We start from the raw sequence: 18,744 nt of genomic DNA on the forward strand, positions 1-18,744 counted from the left end.
ACATCGTTCAATTAATGAGCTTCACACGTTCATGTTTTTGTGAAGATTTCTCCATTTATTTGTCAGGTTTACAGCATTTTCAATTTCTGCTTTACACGGGCTTCGGAGGAGCTCTTGGTGCACCAGCCTGTAAAAGAGAAACATTCTTAGATTAAACAGGTGTAACCACGGATGGAACTTTGCCCAAGTTATACTTTTGTGTTCCTGTTATTAGTAATGAGATTATCTACCTAATTAAGGTGCTATACAAAAATAATTCTAAACACTTAATGGAGCTACACAACAGGAGGTAAGAACTGTGTTTAAATAGTACTTACAGCAGGCCTAAACCTGGGTGGTGGGGTGCGGTCTTTCCTGGCCTCACAGGAGCGGTTCCTCACCACCTTGCTGTGGATGGCACAGCTGACACAGTAGTGCAGCTTCACATAGAGCTTGGGCAGAATATATGCTGCAGAGTGGACAAAGGTACAGATGAGTCAAATCATCGGGATGAAAAGGGGGTTTTATGAAATTAAGTACAATACAATACACTCACAGTCGAAGACGCTGGCCTCTGAGATGTCTCTCACGGCTGCCGCCTCCACGATATTCCTGATCACAAACTTCTTGATGGCCTTGTCCTTGGGGACACAACGGGCACAGTTGGTGCAGCGAATGGGCTGCACATGCCCACGGCCCTTCTTAGCACGACCGTTGTTCCTCCTCTTCTTGGTCTGCCAAAATACATTAAGGGTTACCAATGACAAAGTAAACCTGAGTAAAATGTTAAAACAGAACTACATTAGGCAGTCTCAAAAATTCAGCTGTGTTAAGGTGGAAACAATTAACAATCACAAGAATATATCTGCTTTCCCCTTGAAATCCCACATCAGCACTGGTTTCAAAACCTTTTCACCACCACCCAGCCACACCAGTTATTAACACTGGCCACAAAGCAGTCGCTTCAAACTGACGGTCTAGTTTACTATAACGTCTCAACGTTAGTGGGAATCAGAATACTTTATTGATCCCTGGGGGAAATTATTTTTTTGTTACAGTGCTCCATTATAAACCAAGGGAATTATAAACCATCCCTTAAACTGATGCACGTGCAATCTAGTTCCACATACACGTATGAACTAATGCCATCAATCACGAGACATTTAATCATTATTGAGTTTTGTACAATCATCTATCACTCTTACACGGTATGACTGACTCAAGTCACGGTTGGGGCTTACTGAAAAACACATTTTTAACCATGAACTGTTATATTTTATCGGTTGCTTTGTCAATCGCTGTGATGTGGCTTTTCTTTTTAGCCGCATCTCTTAGCTATGTTACAGCCCAAACCTGCACCGTCGTTATCCTTTGCTAGCACACGGAACACATGCACAAAATGGCTAGCGTGCTAACGGCTAGCATTAGGCCCAAACTCATTTTTAATCGTCCAGGATGAGAGTTAATATCAATTCTCAGTTTTGTGACTTACACGTGGGATTAAAATACCCAAAGAAATGTAATTATGTGCCACTAGTCGACTAAAACATAGGTTTATTCTGTTTTCACGATTCGGCCATCAGTGAAACACACTCACCATGTTGCACGGGAAGCTGGAAAGAGGACCGGAAGAGGTTGCACCGTGAGAAGTAGTGCGGATGCTCCGCCCTCTAAATGTTACGAACAAAACGACAAAGTCCATTGATGTCTTGCTTTACTTTTCAATATTTGCAAAAGAATTGTGGCTATTGTGCACTAGGCTGAAACAAAAGCAAAAATATTGATTTTTTTTATGGGAAATAACAAAAACAACAACATTAAATTCGCGGAGGGATATCAAAACGCGCTTAAAACTCCACGCGTCTCCCGAGTGAGCGGAGTTAACAGTTAAGGCAATGCTGGAACGGCAAAGGCGGTGTCATCGGCCTAACCGGTTATTAAAACAAGCTCACCTGCGACTAAAGCCCGTTAAAAACTGGATTTGTCTAGCTAAACAACAGGTTCTAATTGTTATTGAAATGAGAGTCAAATAAATTAATCACATTATCTCTCTATATATATACATATGTATGAATATATAAAACTTGGGGTTCACAGCAAAATGGCCTTTAAGTTCACTATATAAATATCAGTATGGATAATAACACCAGTACCTGAAGATATTTTCTTAATCTGACAGCAGAATTGTATTAAATTACTATATTACATCATCATTATTATTATATTGTATTGTATTATTATACTGGCACACTCTTTCTTTTCCAGGAAACAGTGTTTAACTAGACCAAAATTGGCTGTGTAGTTGCAATAAAGCTACAAGACATTATGAGTCACTGTGCTTAAAGGACAGTGTAGTGCTCAAAAGAAAAGCAGGTGAAATGCTGATAATACCACATTAGAATAATTTTTCATGACTGTATTCTGATTAAGGTCCACATGACTCTTTTTACAACTTGATCTTGGGGTTTCATGCGAGTTATCTTCAAAAAGGAAAAATGGTCCAATTTATTTATGGACTTATTAGGTGATGATCAGTACCGCAGAGAATATCTCTTAGTGGCACACCACAATTTGGCTTTTAATTAATGTGTCTTTAAACATAAGCCTATTCAGTGGACATCTTTCAAAGCTTCCTGTCCTTTCTCTGTACACGAATGAGCAGGTCCTTACAAAAGAGAGTCTTTAAAATATTTTCAAACAAAAGGCCCAAATAAAAAAAGGTGGTTTAAACTCGCTGTTGTTACATGAGGATGTGAAGCAGGTGCTTCTAAACAGTCCCTTTATGCTTCTTCTGGTGAAATAACTTTTAACAAATGAGGGGGTTTTTTGTAATAAATAAACATCTAAAAGTCTGCTGTTCCATTGGTTTACAGCTTACCAGTTGCCCAAATTAGTATTGCTATAAAGTAAATGTGATCTTTCTTTTCAGTGACTGAACTGTAGGAAATTTATCAGGATTATGACAGCCAACTCCCTGGATGATGATATGATGTGTGTCTGGACACATCCCACTAGATACTAATATTTGACCTGTGAGTCTTTGCTGTTGAACTTCAAAATTAAAATACCTTTCTTATTAATCCTACCCACACACTCCACTTTTCTATGTCACTGTATTTGCTGTTCTCTGCTCTCTCAATTGCTCCCAAGATGATTTCCACCTGTCAGATCAATGCAGGACAGTGCTTCTGTATGTATGTTTGAAGCTGGCATGCTGCATGGACTAAATATACATTTGATTTGAGATCTGAATACAGTGTGAGCCTAACCTCCTAGAAAGAGCCTGTTCAGATACAAGCACTGTCAGTTTCAGGTTCTTCACCTGCAATTTTCTGTTTGTCCTGAGAGGACACTTAGCACATAACAGCCTTTAAAGTCTTGGCATACTACCAATGGACAAGGACCTACTCTAAATCCATCTCATCTCAATTCAACACAAACATAAAGAACAAGTTCAATTAAAAAAACATTTATTTAAATAGTTCAGTGATTTGTCCTTATTTCTTCTTGATCTTCTTATCCTTGGCCTTCTTTTTGCTAGCCTTCTGGGCACTGGCCTTTTTGTAGAGGTAAAGTCCCACCAAGCCCAGCAGAGTGGGCACCAGGGCCAAACACACCAGGGGGAACACATCGTTGACCATCCTCTGCCACTGCGTCTGCTGCGAGAGTGAAATCACCTCCACCTCGAACTCCAGAGCAGCATTACCTAGGACAGATCCATATCACAGTCACTATTCTGCAAAAAGTTCTTAAAGGTTATATCTATTGTTTATGATTATATGTTACATGAGTCAGAAAATAAAGGGGAAAAACATATAAAAGTTAACTGGAGAAACAAAAACAATGTAATGAAATGCTTCCACGCAACGCAGTGCCTCTCTGCATATATTTTCAGAAATTAACTCGGAAGAATCAAATCAGGACACATCAGAAGATATCGTTTCCCCCATGTAGCAGAAAGGCTTAGACAGGGGGGTGCAGCTCATCCTGAGGGCATGATCAGACTCTCTCAGGCAAGGCAAGTTTATTTGTATAGCACAATTCAACAACAAGGTGATTCAAAGTGCTTTACAGAGACATTAAAAAACAAAAACAAATAAAAAGCATGATTTAAAATAGATTTTTTTTAAAAAACAGTCAGTAAAATCAGAACAGTAGATAAAATCAGTAGTTAAAATGTAAGTTTTGAAATTTAAGCTTAAACGTGTGGATTTGGTGTTTTATTCAAATGCAGCTGAGAACAGGTGAGTCTTCAACCTGGATTTAAATAAACTGACTGTTTCAGCTGATCTGAGGCTTTCTGGGAGTTTGTTCCAGATATAAGGAGCATAAAAGCTGAATGCAGCTTCTCCGTGTCTGGTTCTGACTCTGGGAACTGATAAAAAACCGGATCCAGATGACCTGAGGGATCTGGAAGGTTCATACTGGGTCAAGAGGTCACTGATGTATTTTGGTCCTAAACCATTCAGAGCTTTATAGGCCAGCATCAGAACTTTAAAGTCTATCCTCTGACGGACAGGCAGCCAGTGTAAAGACCTCAGAGCTGGACTGATGTGGTCCACTTTTTTGGTCTTAGTGAGGACTCGAGCAGCAGAGTTCTAAATGAGCTGTAGTTGTCTGACTGATTTTTTAGGTAGACCTGTAAAGATGCTGTTACAGTAATCAAGCCTACTAAAGATGAATGCATGGACTAGTTTTTCCAGGTCCTGTTGAGACATCAGATCTTTTATCCTTGATATATTCTTGAGGTGATAGTAAGCTGAAAGAAAAGCCACGAGTGATCGCCTTTATCTTATGGTAAAACACTTCTACTGATGATGAAGGCCTTCAGTTACTAAACCTCACTGAAACAGACCACTGATGGTCAGTTCATGAGTGACCTTAGAACTGAAGAAGCTTCTCGGATGAGAGGTGAAACGTCTTCAAGTAACTTAAAGAAGTCCAGATGCTTTTCTTTGCAAGCTCCTTTGACTTCATGAGTTATGGCATTCACAAATTTAGCTGCCCAACAGTGTGACGACTATACCCCATCAGCCTATTATGGCTGATGGGTAATAAAAGTACATCTTAGAAACCTGGTATTCAGATGTGTGGTGGAACAGCAGCTTACTAAGATGCCTCCTATACTTTTTTTCCTTTAATTTGTCAAGTGTTTATCTACATATATTTTACTGGACAAATGATCTCTTTTTATGGTGTTTTGATGATGGTGCCAGAGAGTGTGGGCACGTCGCTGCAGAAATGTGATTCCTGTAAATCATTAATTCTTTAACCAAACTTTGTATGACCTGTCATCTTGTCGTCATAACTATGTATAAACTTTTAAATACGGGTCGGTATATATTTAATGTTTAAATACTGTATTTTGTATTTATATTTCTGTCAGAAGTTTTTGCATCACGTGAGGGAGTATTGTCTTAATTTTGTTATGCTTGCATAATTATAATAAAGACTCTTGAATCTCCGTCATGGAAACAGTTGCTTTTGCTGTTTTTGTCGTTCATCTGTCATCCACTCAGCATTTTTTTTAACAGATCACCTAAAGCTGTAGTCCTGGAACAGACTTCGCTGGATTTGACACCCATAGGGTTTTCCAAATTTGCCTTTATATTATATATACATATGGAAATATGATATTGATTTTATATTTGTCACGCTGCCATGTGCTGTAGGATATTTCTAGTCTAGTACCTGGAATTGTTGGAGGGTAACCTTTCTTTCCATATGCGAGGTGAGAGGGAATAGTGGCTTTGATTTTCTGCCTGAATGAGAGAACAGAAACATACAGGAAGCATTCCTCAGATTCACTTCAAAACTATCCACTTTGGTATTTCTGATTTGTGACGGCATGCATCGTGAATTAACTGGTTTGCTATTCACTTACCCTTCACAGATGCCAATCAAGCTTTGCTCCAGACCTGATATGAAATTTGTACAGAGACATTCGATCAGTATAAAAAGCACGCCCACCACTAATTATGTAATATAAGCTAATCAGTCTGACAGAGCTGCTCTTAAGGATTGTCATTCGATAACTTACCAGCGATGACTGTCCTCTTCCCCAGCTCGACAACAAGAGGATCCCGGGATAGAGATGTGTCAATCACCTTTCCATCCATCAGTTTACCCTGAAAACATTCAACAGGAAGAGTGAGGTGGTGCCGAGAATTTTTAAAAAATGCTGAGAGATTTCAGTGGGTGCATATTTTACAGAGGCAGGTTTGAGCTTAAAGAAGCGTGAAACACTGTCTTTTTAACCACAAAACACATTTATTGCTTTAAAGATAAATGCAAGAAGTCATTCAATATATATATATATATATATATATATATATATATATATATATATATATATATATATATATATATATATATATATATATATATATATATACATACGAACGAACATCCAAGAATACATTGGGAAGATGGCCCCAACTGACCGAGTGCTCAGTGAATACCTCAGGCAGCAGAAACCCAAGAAAGAGGAGGGAGACGAGGAACCATCATGGAAGGACAGGCCCCTGCACGGTATGTACCACCGGCAGATAGAGGAGGTGGCTGATATCCAGAAATCCTACCAGTGGCTGGACAAAGCTGGACTGAAAGACAGCACAGAGGCACTAATCATGGCAGCACAAGAACAAGCTCTGAGCACAAGATCCATAGAGGCTGGGGTCTATCACACCAGGCAAGACCCCAGGTGCAGGCTGTGTAAAGATGCCCCAGAGACAATCCAGCACATAACAGCAGGGTGCAAGATGCTAGCAGGCAAGGCATACATGGAACGCCATAACCAAGTGGCCGGCATAGTGTACAGGAACATCTGTGCCGAGTATAACCTGGAAGTCCCGAGGTCAAAATGGGAGATGCCCCCAAGGGTGGTGGAGAATGACCGAGCTAAGATCCTGTGGGACTTCCAGATACAGACGGACAAAATGGTGGTGGCTAACCAACCAGACATAGTGGTGGTAGACAAACAGAAGAAGACAGCCGTAGTGATCGATGTAGCGGTTCCGAATGACAGCAATATCAGGAAGAAGGAACACGAGAAGCTGGAGAAATACCAAGGGCTCAGAGAAGAGCTCGAGAGGATGTGGAGGGTGAAGGTAACGGTGGTCCCCGTGGTAATCGGAGCACTAGGTGCGGTGACTCCCAAGCTAGGCGAGTGGCTCCAGCAGATCCCGGGAATAACATCGGAGATCTCTGTCCAGAAGAGCGCAGTCCTGGGAACAGCTAAGATACTGCGCAGGACCCTCAAGGTCCCAGGCCTCTGGTAGAGGACCCGAGCTTGAAGGATAAACCGCCCGCAGGGGCGTGCTGGGTGTTATATATATATATATTAGGGGTGCAACGATACACAAAATTCACGGTTCGGTTCGGTTCGATACTTTGGTGTCATGGTTCGATATTTTTTCGATACAAAAAAAATGTTCATGCCTTTTTAATTTGTCATTTATTAAAATTATAAATATATATTTTAACTCAAAAGTACAGTTTTTAAATTTAACCCTAACCCTTGTGCGTGTTTTTTATTTTGACAGCGAATGCGCACCTGCGGACCACTTATGTGCAGCCCTGGTTATTTAGCTCGTCATATTGCAGCCACAGAAATTCTTTTGTCCATGAAACCATAAAGCTGCACTTTCTTTTTTTTGCCTTATAGTCTGATTTGTCATAACTTTTCCGTTTTGTGGTAAGCTTTTCTTTGGCTGTCACTTCTTCACCCTGACCTGTCTTATTTGGCTCAGCAGAACTAAAATATAAATCCTGCTGCTTTTACACACACACTCACATAAGCTCAGCGATTCTCTGCGCGATCAACCTCTCACATGTTTAAGCTTGCTGCGGGAGATTTCACTTGTCATGTTTGCATAGTAAGCTAACGATTAATAAGACGATGTCAGAGGAATTGGTGCACAAATTATCATCACTCACAGATCAGTGCTGTCGCTCTCTATACACAGTTCGCACGATTGCAAAGTGAAAGCAAAAAAACAAGCGCAAATTCAAACGCGACTTCAATATGTCACATATTGACAGTGGCTCACCGATGCCAATGACATAATTACCCAGCTACATTTCTGAAAGAATGCAAAAGCATTGACATATATTTTTCCTTCCTACAATAGCCCGACGGGCAGGGAAGAGATAGATTTTGGTAGCCCGACTGAAAAAAATCGCTAGCCCCAGGACGTCGGGCTAGCGATATTGCGAGCCCTGTATCTGATTGAGGAATCACTCATCTTTGGAAAAGAGAGTTTATTACAGAGAAATGTCTCTTTCCAAAATAAAAGCTATACTATCCGCTTCTTCTGGGCTATATTCTCAGCAGCATATTAAACAGCTGTCTAAATGACTCGGCTAAAGTTAGTAGCATGCTTGCTTGTTTTTGTCTGCTTCCACTTGTCTTTGCACTAGGATGATGTCGGCGTAAATGTGCAGTCATATTCGTTGTGTTCCCACTAGTACTTTCAGGTTAATCTCGTTGAAATGACCTTAACGCCACAACACGGCAAATCTCCGTTAACGAGCTACTGCCGATCGCCCCGTGCATGGGGCTAGACAGCCAACACGTTAACGAGCTAACTGCGCTAACACACTAGTTCCCACCCATGTAATTGAGCATTGCATGGCACATCCAACATACTGTTTTACTTTAGTCCAGGGGTGCCCAATCCCGGTCCTCGAGAGCTACCGTCCTGCAGCTTTTAGATGCATCCTTGTTCCCACACACCTGAATCAAATGAATGGCTTGTTATCAGGCCTTTGCCAAACATGATGGCATGCTGAAGAGATCAAACCATTTGATTCAGCTGTGTTGGAGTAGGGATGCATCTAAAAGCTGCAGGATAGTAGCTCTCGAGGACTGGGATTGGGCAGGCCTGCTTTAGTCCATGACTCGCTTACCTTCAGGGTCATACGTCACATGAAAACCAAAATAATTCCAAACACCAGATCTGAATGAGGGTGGGGGAGGTCCATGTTTCAAGGAGAGCTTAACTTCTGTCTCGCTAGCTTGCCCTGCGCTCTTCCTTCTGACGATGCTGTCTGTGTTGAGCGCTCAGTGGATCTGCGCTCGACAGTGCAGCCTAGGCGGAGTAGTCGAACGCAGATTCACTGAGCGCTCAACACAGACAGCATCGTCAGAAGGAAAGTTGATAAAATAAATTACAAATTTTGTATTGTTCGATACATATGCGTACCGAACCGAAAGCACTGTATCGAACGGTTCAATATCGATACGAATATCGTTGCACCCCTAATATATATATATATATATATATATATATATATATATATATATATATATATATATATATATTTATTTATATATATATATATATATATATATATATTGTAGATCAGCTTGTTACAAGCTGATCTACAATACGGCAGCAGTGATCAGTGAGATGCTTGGCTACAAGTTGAACAGCCACAAGGGGCAGTACCCTCCATGGAGAAGGAGGCTAGAGGGCAAGATCAAAGTAGCACAGAGGGAGGTTAGCCAACTAACGGAGTTGCAGCAAGGTGCGACAAATAAGGTGCCTAAGAAATACAGCAAGCTGTCCATACCTGAGGCCTTGGAAACTGCCAAGCAAAGACTCACAGCCTTGGCCAGCCGCTTGAGGAGGTACACCAGAGAGATAGAAGGCAGGAGAATAAACCAGCTGTTCTCCACAGAACCAGCAAAGGTGTACTCTCAGTGGCAAGGGAACAATAAGAGAACAGCACCACCAAGGCTGGAGACGGAGCAATACTGGCAGAGCATATGGGAGAAGGATGCAACCCATAACGGCAATGCTCAGTGGCTAGAGGATCTGAGGGCAGACCACAGCGACCTCCCTGAACAGGGTCCAGTAACCATCACAGTGGCAGATATCCAAGAAAGGGTCTCCAGTATGAAGAGTTGGACAGCACCAGGACCCGACATGGTTCACGTCTACTGGCTGAAGAAGCTGACTGCACTCCACGAGCGTCTGGCAGCACAAATGAACCAGCTGCTAGTTAACGAGAGACACCCGGAATGGCTAACTGAAGGCCGGACGGTCCTAATCCCCAAGGACCCCAAGAAGGGACCGGTCCCCTCCAACTACCGACCAATAACCTGCCTCAGTACCACATGGAAGCTCCTGTCAGGCATCATATCGGCTAAGATGAACAGGCACATGGGTCAATACATGAGCGGGACACAGAAAGGAATTGGCAAAAATACCAGAGGCGCAAAACACCAGCTACTGGTAGACAGAACAGTCAGCCGAGACTGCAAGACCAGACTGACCAACCTGTGCACTGCCTGGATTGATTACAAGAAGGCCTATGACTCAATGCCCCACAGCTGGATACTGGAATGCTTAGAATTGTACAAGATCAATGGGACCCTAAGAGCCTTCATCAGGAACTCAATGGGGATGTGGCGTAAAACACTAGAGGCCAACTCCAAGCCCATAGCACAAGTCACCATCAAGTGCGGGATCTACCAAGGAGATGCTCTGTCCCCACTGCTGTTCTGCATAGGCCTGAACCCCCTCAGTGAGATCATTAACAAGACTGGCTACGGATACCGACTACGGGACGGAGCAGTTGTCAGCCACCTCCTGTACATGGATGACATCAAGCTGTATGCCAAGAGTGAACGAGACATCGATTCACTGATCCACACTACCAGGCTATACAGCAATGACATTGGAATGTCGTTCGGACTGGAGAAGTGTAGTCGGATGGTATCAAAGAGAGGGAAGGTAGTCAGAACTGAGGGAATTGAACTACCAGAAGGCAACATTGCAGACATAGAGGACAGTTACAAGTACCTGGGGATCCCGCAGGCAAATGGGAACCATGAAGAGGCCGCTAGAAAGGCTGCAACCACCAAGTACCTGCAGAGGGTCAGGCAAGTCCTGAGGAGTCAGCTGAATGGTAAGAACAAGATCCGGGCCATCAACACGTACGCCCTGCCCGTGATCAGGTACCCTGCTGGGGTAATAGGCTGGCCAAAGGAGGAGATAGAAGCCACTGACATAAAGACAAGAAAGCTCCTTACCATGCATGAAGGGTTTCACCCCAAGTCCAGCACCCTGAGGCTGTACGCTAAGCGGAAGGAAGGGGGCCGGGGACTGGTGAGTGTCAGCACCACAGTCCAGGATGAGACAAGGAACATCCAAGAATACATTGGGAAGATGGCCCCAACTGACCGAGTGCTCAGTGAATACCTCAGGCAGCAGAAACCCAAGAAAGAGGAGGGAGACGAGGAACCATCATGGAAGGACAGGCCCCTGCACGGTATGTACCACTGGCAGATAGAGGAGGTGGCTGATATCCAGAAATCCTACCAGTGGCTGGACAAAGCTGGACTGAAAGACAGCACAGAGGCACTAATCATGGCAGCACAAGAACAAGCTCTGAGCACAAGATCCATAGAGGCTGGGGTCTATCACACCAGGCAAGACCCCAGGTGCAGGCTGTGTAAAGATGCCCCAGAGACAATCCAGCACATAACAGCAGGGTGCAAGATGCTAGCAGGCAAGGCATACATGGAACGCCATAACCAAGTGGCCGGCATAGTGTACAGGAACATCTGTGCCGAGTATAACCTGGAAGTCCCGAGGTCAAAATGGGAGATGCCCCCAAGGGTGGTGGAGAATGACCGAGCTAAGATCCTGTGGGACTTCCAGATACAGACGGACAAAATGGTGGTGGCTAACCAACCGGACATAGTGGTGGTAGACAAACAGAAGAAGACGGCCGTAGTGATCGATGTAGCGGTTCCGAATGACAGCAATATCAGGAAGAAGGAACACGAGAAGCTGGAGAAATACCAAGGGCTCAGAGAAGAGCTCGAGAGGATGTGGAGGGTGAAGGTAACGGTGGTCCCCGTGGTAATCGGAGCACTAGGTGCGGTGACTCCCAAGCTAGGCGAGTGGCTCCAGCAGATCCCGGGAATAACATCGGAGATCTCTGTCCAGAAGAGCGCAGTCCTGGGAACAGCTAAGATACTGCGCAGGACCCTCAAGCTCCCAGGCCTCTGGTAGAGGACCCGAGCTTGAAGGATAAACCGCCCGCAGGGGCGTGCTGGGTGTTATATATATATATATGTGTGTGTGTGTGTGTGTGTGTGTGTGTGTGTGTGTGTGTGTGTGTGTGTGTGTGTGTGTGTGTGTGTGTGTGTGTGTGTGAGAGAGAGTTATTGATGCAATAAGAAGACAGACTCACTTGGTGAGTTTCTCAGATGTGGATTAAGTCTATGCCAACCCTGAAAAGATTAGTAATTAACTTCTCTATTGCAAAAAGTTCTTCGTCTAGGACTCGTCTTAATCCATGTCTGGGAAAATAAGCCACAGTGCTTACACCTTAAAGGAAGGTCCTGACAGTTTTGTAATTCACTGTCTTGCTAAGAGTTAGATGAAAAGACTGATTGCCAGGCATGTCTGTGGTTGGATTACCTTGGCACTAAGACGGGAACCAGGAGGGAGCTAACGGAACAAAATCTGCTTTCCAGCTTTCTACACATCCACAACACATCACTTACAGATGTTAGAAACAAATTTTGTTACTTGTGACAAAACAAACTAGCTCTTATTTCTGTTTTCAGCTAAGCAAAGCTACTGTAGCTCCAGTTGGTTATCTAATAAATATATAAAGCTTTTATGCAACTTTCTGCAAAAAAAAATTCACCATATATCAGTTTTTATAATATAAATGTTGGTAAACGACCCTGCGACAGACTGGCGACCTGTCCAGGGTGTACCCCGCCTTTCGCCCTATGACAGCTGGGATAGGCTCCAGCGCCCCCCGCGACCCTGAAAAGGATAAGCGGAAGCGAATGGATGGATGGATGGATGTTGGTAAACGAATGACCAAATATGAGTCAGATATGAGCAAAATATTTCCCTGTAGCAGATTCTTTGAACACACTTTCATTTAAGCAATCCTGTGCCATCTGTGTCACTTGAGTCCACAAAGAGCTAAATCATGAAGCGTTAATTAACAATTAAAAAGCACTCAGAGTCTAATTGAACCCTTAATGAATGTCTTTTTAACACCAGGTGAACTAGAGAGGTGCAAAAACAAAATGTAAGTTTAAAGATTCATAATAAATAAACATGTTTTTCATTTTCCTAAACTGAGTAACCAGGGTGTAACAGCGTAGCAAATGTTTTATTCTCTATTCAAACTGTCTAATTTCTTGTTGTATACAGTTTTACTTTTATGGGTATAACAGTGATGCTTACAGTTTTCTAGTTTTTTGTCTTTTTCGACGTTTGTTGTGAGTTGTTGCCACCTTTGAAGCACAAGATTTTTTTTTGTATTTGTATTTTTTATTATCTGTTCATCCATTTCTTCCACTTATCTAATTCAAGATGGCAGGGAGGGCTGAACGCACCTTGGATAGGTTGGCAGTCTATCACAGAGCTAATACAGAGAGACAGATGACCATTCACATTCACACCGAGGGGCCAGTTTAAAGTCACCACTTGACCAACTGCTGCCGTAAGATGGACCCGTGTTGGAGGAGCAGAGGACAGTGATCTCAGAGATAGAAGTAATGGGATTTTGATAAACTGACACAAAGTCAAGACCATGTAAGGTTTATTGCAGCCATGTGTCCCACTGCGGATATTATGCATCAGCACTGGTAGCACTAATTAACACGTTTGCCTGTGGACTGTGGGAAGTTTGAGTACACAGAGAGAAAATGCAAATGCCACACACACTGGATGTGAACCCAGAATTCCCTGTGAGGCATCAGCAAACTAACTAATTTTTATATTAATTATTACTCCAGGTGAAAAAAAGAATTGCAGCAGTTAAATTTGGACTTCTGGGTTGTAATGGCAAAATTATGTACTTTAAAAAGCCAATTTTACATAGTTTTTAGCCACTTGAAATCTATATAATTAATCAGTAAGTTTCTATATTCAGGTTGAGTGGCAAAACTACGAGCTGTGGTCTTGGTACTGCTACTGCTGACGTGTTGCACCGCCCCATCGTTACACAGTAAAATCAGAGTGGATCTCCACATAAAACCACATTTAAAGCACACAGTGAAGCACTGGCTGACGATCAGAGCCGTTCAGTCGCGGCAAAGCCTTTGTTTTATTCACGTGTGTACGAAAATGCACAAACACAGCGCAGGTCCACATGGTTCACGCACACGGTGCCACATAGACAAGAACCGCGCACGCACTCAGCTCCTCGCAAATCTCAGTGAAGCGATACACATCAGCAGCCGTGGACTCACCGTGTAGTGGATCTGCAGCGTGTCTCCCATTCTGGAAAGCATGGAGCAAGTTTCGGGTTTCACCTTTGGTCAGAAGAGTTAGCTGTTAATACTCATGCATCTTTGTGGCTGCAGTTGTGTTAGAGCTGCTGCTATTGCATTGTAATACTCACCAAGGTCTCCACCTGCAGCTCCTCGGGGGCGTCATCGTGGTCTACCTGCGCGAGTCCACAGGTGAAGACTGCGAGAAGGAGCAGAAAGACGCCCGTCCTCATTGTGAACTTCTGGGAAAGAGATGCCATCCGACAACAACAACTTCCGTGTAGGAGTCTTCTCCACTCATCAGCAGAGCGAAAGAGAGTGAGAGAGCCGTGCCCGTCGACCTCTGCGTCCAAAGTGGCTCAGCGCCAGGTAATGCTGATGTGTTGTAACACTGTAGCGATAAGCCCTAATAGCTGCTGGACGCCGTCCCAACACCTGGGTCCTCCAAAAGAGCCCGCCTCAAACATTCCGCATGCATCCCATCAGGCTGCCGTGGGTGTCAAGCGGAAACTCTGCAGAGGCGCTGGGGGGCGGTGCTGCGCAGCTTCTGCAGGCTTTCCTCCTTCACTGTGTGGCTGCTCCATGCTGGAGAAAGTCGGCGTGCTGAGGAGCAAACACCCCTCCGCTACAGACGCCACGTCTCCCTATGCCCTCCGGTTTAGACTGCAGGAAACGTAAAGGTGATGGGTAGTACCCAGCTTTAGTCCGGAAGTGATGTAAAATAATGTATCGTATTAGAAATATTCTAGAAAGTCTTTGTTTTGTTGTTTTTCTGAAGAACAGCATTATATTTGATTTCTCAACCAATGGTCAACTGATCATCAGTTTTCTTTTTTTCTAAGATGCCCCGCTCTTAAAGGTACAGTAAGTAATTTTTAGGTTATTTAATAGAAAAGCAATCAATGTTGTAGTCATAAACACACACTGATGTGTGTAATTACGTCTTCCAGCAAATTGAAATTACACATGGGAGCGGGAACTAGGTTGTGAAAGCCGCCATGTTGCTTTGCCATCTTGAATACAAGATGGACATCCATGTTCTGCTTAATGTTTTATATATGTGGCTAAAGACCGGCCATGTACTAGTTCATTCTGTTCATCTGGACGTAGCGTTTTTAGTGGGAGAAGAAGTGTTAGGTCATTCATCCAAGTGACTCCTTCAGTATCAGCTGACTGCACATTTCCCCAACCTTATAAACAATACATTTACATATTGAATGAAACTAGCAACACTAACGAACAATGGGCTGTGAAGTCAGTTTCTTGATCAATAATATCCATATTGTCATGACCATTGCATTGATCAGTGATCACTGACAAATGGCTATGAGTACCGTTCAAAAAGTTGGGGAATGTCTGCAATCACAACACTGTAAGATGGTGAAATATGTACCCTCAGGCCCCCTCGATTCAGAAATGGTCTTTCCCTTTTCACGTGGCCTCCTTGACTCCCCACTCAAACCAGCATTCCTCCCTGTCCAGGATGTGTACATCCTCATCATTGAGTGTCTACTGGCCTGTAGGTGTAAATAGACTGCGGAGTTTTGGCCTGACGAGTTAGCTCTTGTGTGTTGTGCCATCCGCTTAGCCAGAGGTTGTTTGGTTTCCCCCATGTATAAATCACGGCAACCCTCGTGGCACTTAACAGCTTACGCTATATTACTCTGTTTGTCCTGGGGGACCCGATCCTTGGGGTGGACCAGTTTTTGGCACAGCTTGTTTTGGGGTTTGAAAACCACAGAGATGCTGTGTTTAGAAAAAATGCGTCTCCACTGTTTCAATACTCCTGACACATTAGCGAAAACCCTGCCAGCAGCCTCATCCAGATGAACAGAGTCACCTTTGTAATTTAAAGATCATAAATTGATCTTTCAAGCTACATATAACCATTTAACATTTGTACATGTGTTTTTTCATAATCTCTTTTTTATTGTGTCTCCCCTCCCTCATCTCCACCACCTCTCCTCCTCAAGCCTCATTTCCTGAAAATATGTACGAACATGCTTGTCAGCAGCAGACATGTGACCCCACCCTCTAAGGACAGCTGACAGCGAGCCGACCAAACAACAGCAATAGTTGCATATAAGATAAAATTATGCCAACTAATGTTAGACTCAAGTGTCCTAAGAATCACACTTTCCTTCTGATAAACAGTTTCATTACATTCTCACATTGTATGAGAGTTTATTTGGTGTTTCAGAGTCCAACAATGTTATCTCCACTTCAAAGTAAGTTTCACTAACGCTATCTAACAGCAGCTAACAGCAGCTAACAGCAGCTAACAGCAACACTTTCTGATTAAAAAAAAGTGTTAAAATAATATCCTTAAGAATTCACCTCTGTATCACTGTCATCAGACAGAAATGAGCTTTACTGACTCATCAATCATGTTAAACTTCTTTCATAAAGTTTTACAGCCTCCTCCAGCGTAAATAGACGTGGACGCTTTTCACCCAGCGTATTGACAGCTGAGGTAAACAGGCTGGCAATATACAGTCACTAGAATTATTTGTAGTACAGCACCTAGTGTAGCTACCATCATGCACTTGAAGTGGGAGGGGCAAGAAAACCAAAATTATTTGACTGCAGTCTACTGACATCCACTGGTGAGATTTTACACACTGTAACTTTAAAGGGGACAGAAAATCACGTGCAGTAAAATACAAATGAATGAATAGACAAATATCCAGAAATGCTGTACTGGGCTGTGAAACATAATGACATCTTTAACGTAAAGAAAATGTGAAATGGTATAAATTCAGGTACAACTGGTCAAAACATCCAACATTTTAATTATGTCAGTCTCTCTGTGCCACCCCATATAGTCACAGTCATGCATGCCAAATTGATTATTTGTATCGCAAATCTGTTGTGTTTCATTTCATTTGTATTTTTATGTCTTCCTTAAATGCTGCCAGTTCTCAAAGCAAATTTTAAAGAAATGGCCTTCAGTCTATACACATTTAACTCAGGTTCTCTGCAAGAACACTGTCCCAGATTGCAGTATTTGTGCCACATGCTCATGTGTTAGACAAAGGATAGTTTTTCGTGCAGAGGAGTTAATTATAGTATTTAGCTCTGGTGTTAACTAAAACAAACATATAGTCTTGCTTGCTATGTGATTCTTCCAACACCACATGAAGCACCATGTGGCTTAGTCATATCCAGAGACCAAAATCTAATTATTTGACTGAACTACAATGATGGTGATAATATTCTGATTTGCCATTATGCGTCGTGGTACAGTTCGTATCTACATGATAAATCAGGTTGATTTATGCTAAACTACTTCCTCTCGTTTATGCAGTCCAGAATGATCATTTGCCATGTTACTGTTACGCAACAAATGCTTTACTTTGTTCCCCATCTGTGCAGGGAAGTATTGCACAAGTGTTACTAAGTTCTGAAAAACAATTTCAACCATTTCCTGAAAACCAAGTAATTTTGCACATAACAGAAGTTTTATGTAACATTGTGTCGGGCACAGTGGCACTTGGATTTCTTTCATTTACAGTTGCACCCATGCTGAAGCTGATGGTGATTGACTCATTCAAAATAATTGAAGTAAATCTGTAGCTTTTAGTTGTCTCTGGGTGAACCTGCTGAGCTGGTTTAAGAAGTTGTTTTCTCAGCACTTGTTATTGTGACTGTTGTTTGAACCTGTCCTAAAAATGCTCTAGCTCCATTAAAACAATTGCATGTGCTACATTACATGTTTAATTTTTTGCTTGTGCATTAGTGTAATGCAACATATTATTCACAATTTCAGTGTTGTCATAAGCAAGAATACTTCTATGTGTTATGTAGTACCATCAGGGAGCAGTCTGATTGGTCACAAATTCTTTCTACAGTATGTCAATGACTTTCAGCATACAGCCTGTTGTAAAAAGTTGTCTTCATGAAAAAGAACCATGAGTTCTGCAAAAGACAGTCCCAACATCATGAACTCAGTCTGGTCTCAACAACACAACGGTGGAGGCCCATAAATATACTATAAACTTATTCATGCAAACTTTTTATTGAATTCTACTGATCATTGAACTCCAAAAGTCAGCAGAAAATGCCACATGTCTGCTTAATCAACCACACTGGCTGCCTGTACCACAACAAATGAACTATGAAATACTCATGATAACATTTAAAGCTCTTCATAGTCTCTGCCCTGCATATTTTACTGATCTCCTCCAGTTTTGCACTCCTCCCCCACTCCCTGTTGTCTCTAGGTGCTAGATTGTCCTCTTATGCTACAATAAAACGTTCTAACTCTACTGTTCAGGAACTGATTTGTTTTCATATTGTACTTTGCAAAATCAAGATAAACTAAAATAGTAAGAAGAGAACATCTACTTAACCCCAATCAAGATTGTTTTAATTGAGTTAAAAACAGGTTTGTTATTTCATTAAAGATTATACATCCATAGTTTATGTAATTGAATGCATTTATGCTTAATAGGATCTCCACAAACTAAACCACTTTAAAAGAGTATTCCCTGAACTGGGGCAAT

At 42.4% G+C, this 18,744-nt stretch overlaps 2 protein-coding genes across 2 annotated transcripts; both read right to left on the bottom strand.

The window, feature by feature from the left end:
* Positions 1 to 32: 32 nt before the first annotated feature.
* On the bottom strand, positions 33 to 1,719 carry LOC101470573 (small ribosomal subunit protein eS26). Its single transcript, XM_014408936.4, has 4 exons — positions 1,577 to 1,719; positions 536 to 713; positions 318 to 448; positions 33 to 127 (listed from the first exon to the last, which is right to left on the bottom strand). Exons 1-4 carry the CDS (start codon positions 1,679 to 1,681, stop codon positions 92 to 94), a joined length of 450 nt encoding a protein of 149 aa, XP_014264422.2. The 5' UTR covers positions 1,682 to 1,719; the 3' UTR covers positions 33 to 91.
* A 1,713-nt stretch (positions 1,720 to 3,432) lies between these two features.
* Positions 3,433 to 14,704, bottom strand: fkbp11 (FKBP prolyl isomerase 11). Its single transcript, XM_004544890.4, has 6 exons — positions 14,371 to 14,704; positions 14,219 to 14,281; positions 6,020 to 6,107; positions 5,864 to 5,897; positions 5,671 to 5,741; positions 3,433 to 3,685 (listed from the first exon to the last, which is right to left on the bottom strand). Exons 1-6 carry the CDS (start codon positions 14,497 to 14,499, stop codon positions 3,477 to 3,479), a joined length of 594 nt encoding a protein of 197 aa, XP_004544947.1. The 5' UTR covers positions 14,500 to 14,704; the 3' UTR covers positions 3,433 to 3,476.
* Between the last annotated feature and the right edge of the window lie 4,040 nt (positions 14,705 to 18,744).

The sequence above is a fragment of the Maylandia zebra genome, linkage group LG5, assembly GCF_041146795.1.
Source record: "Maylandia zebra isolate NMK-2024a linkage group LG5, Mzebra_GT3a, whole genome shotgun sequence".
Lineage (NCBI taxonomy): Eukaryota > Metazoa > Chordata > Actinopteri > Cichliformes > Cichlidae > Maylandia > Maylandia zebra.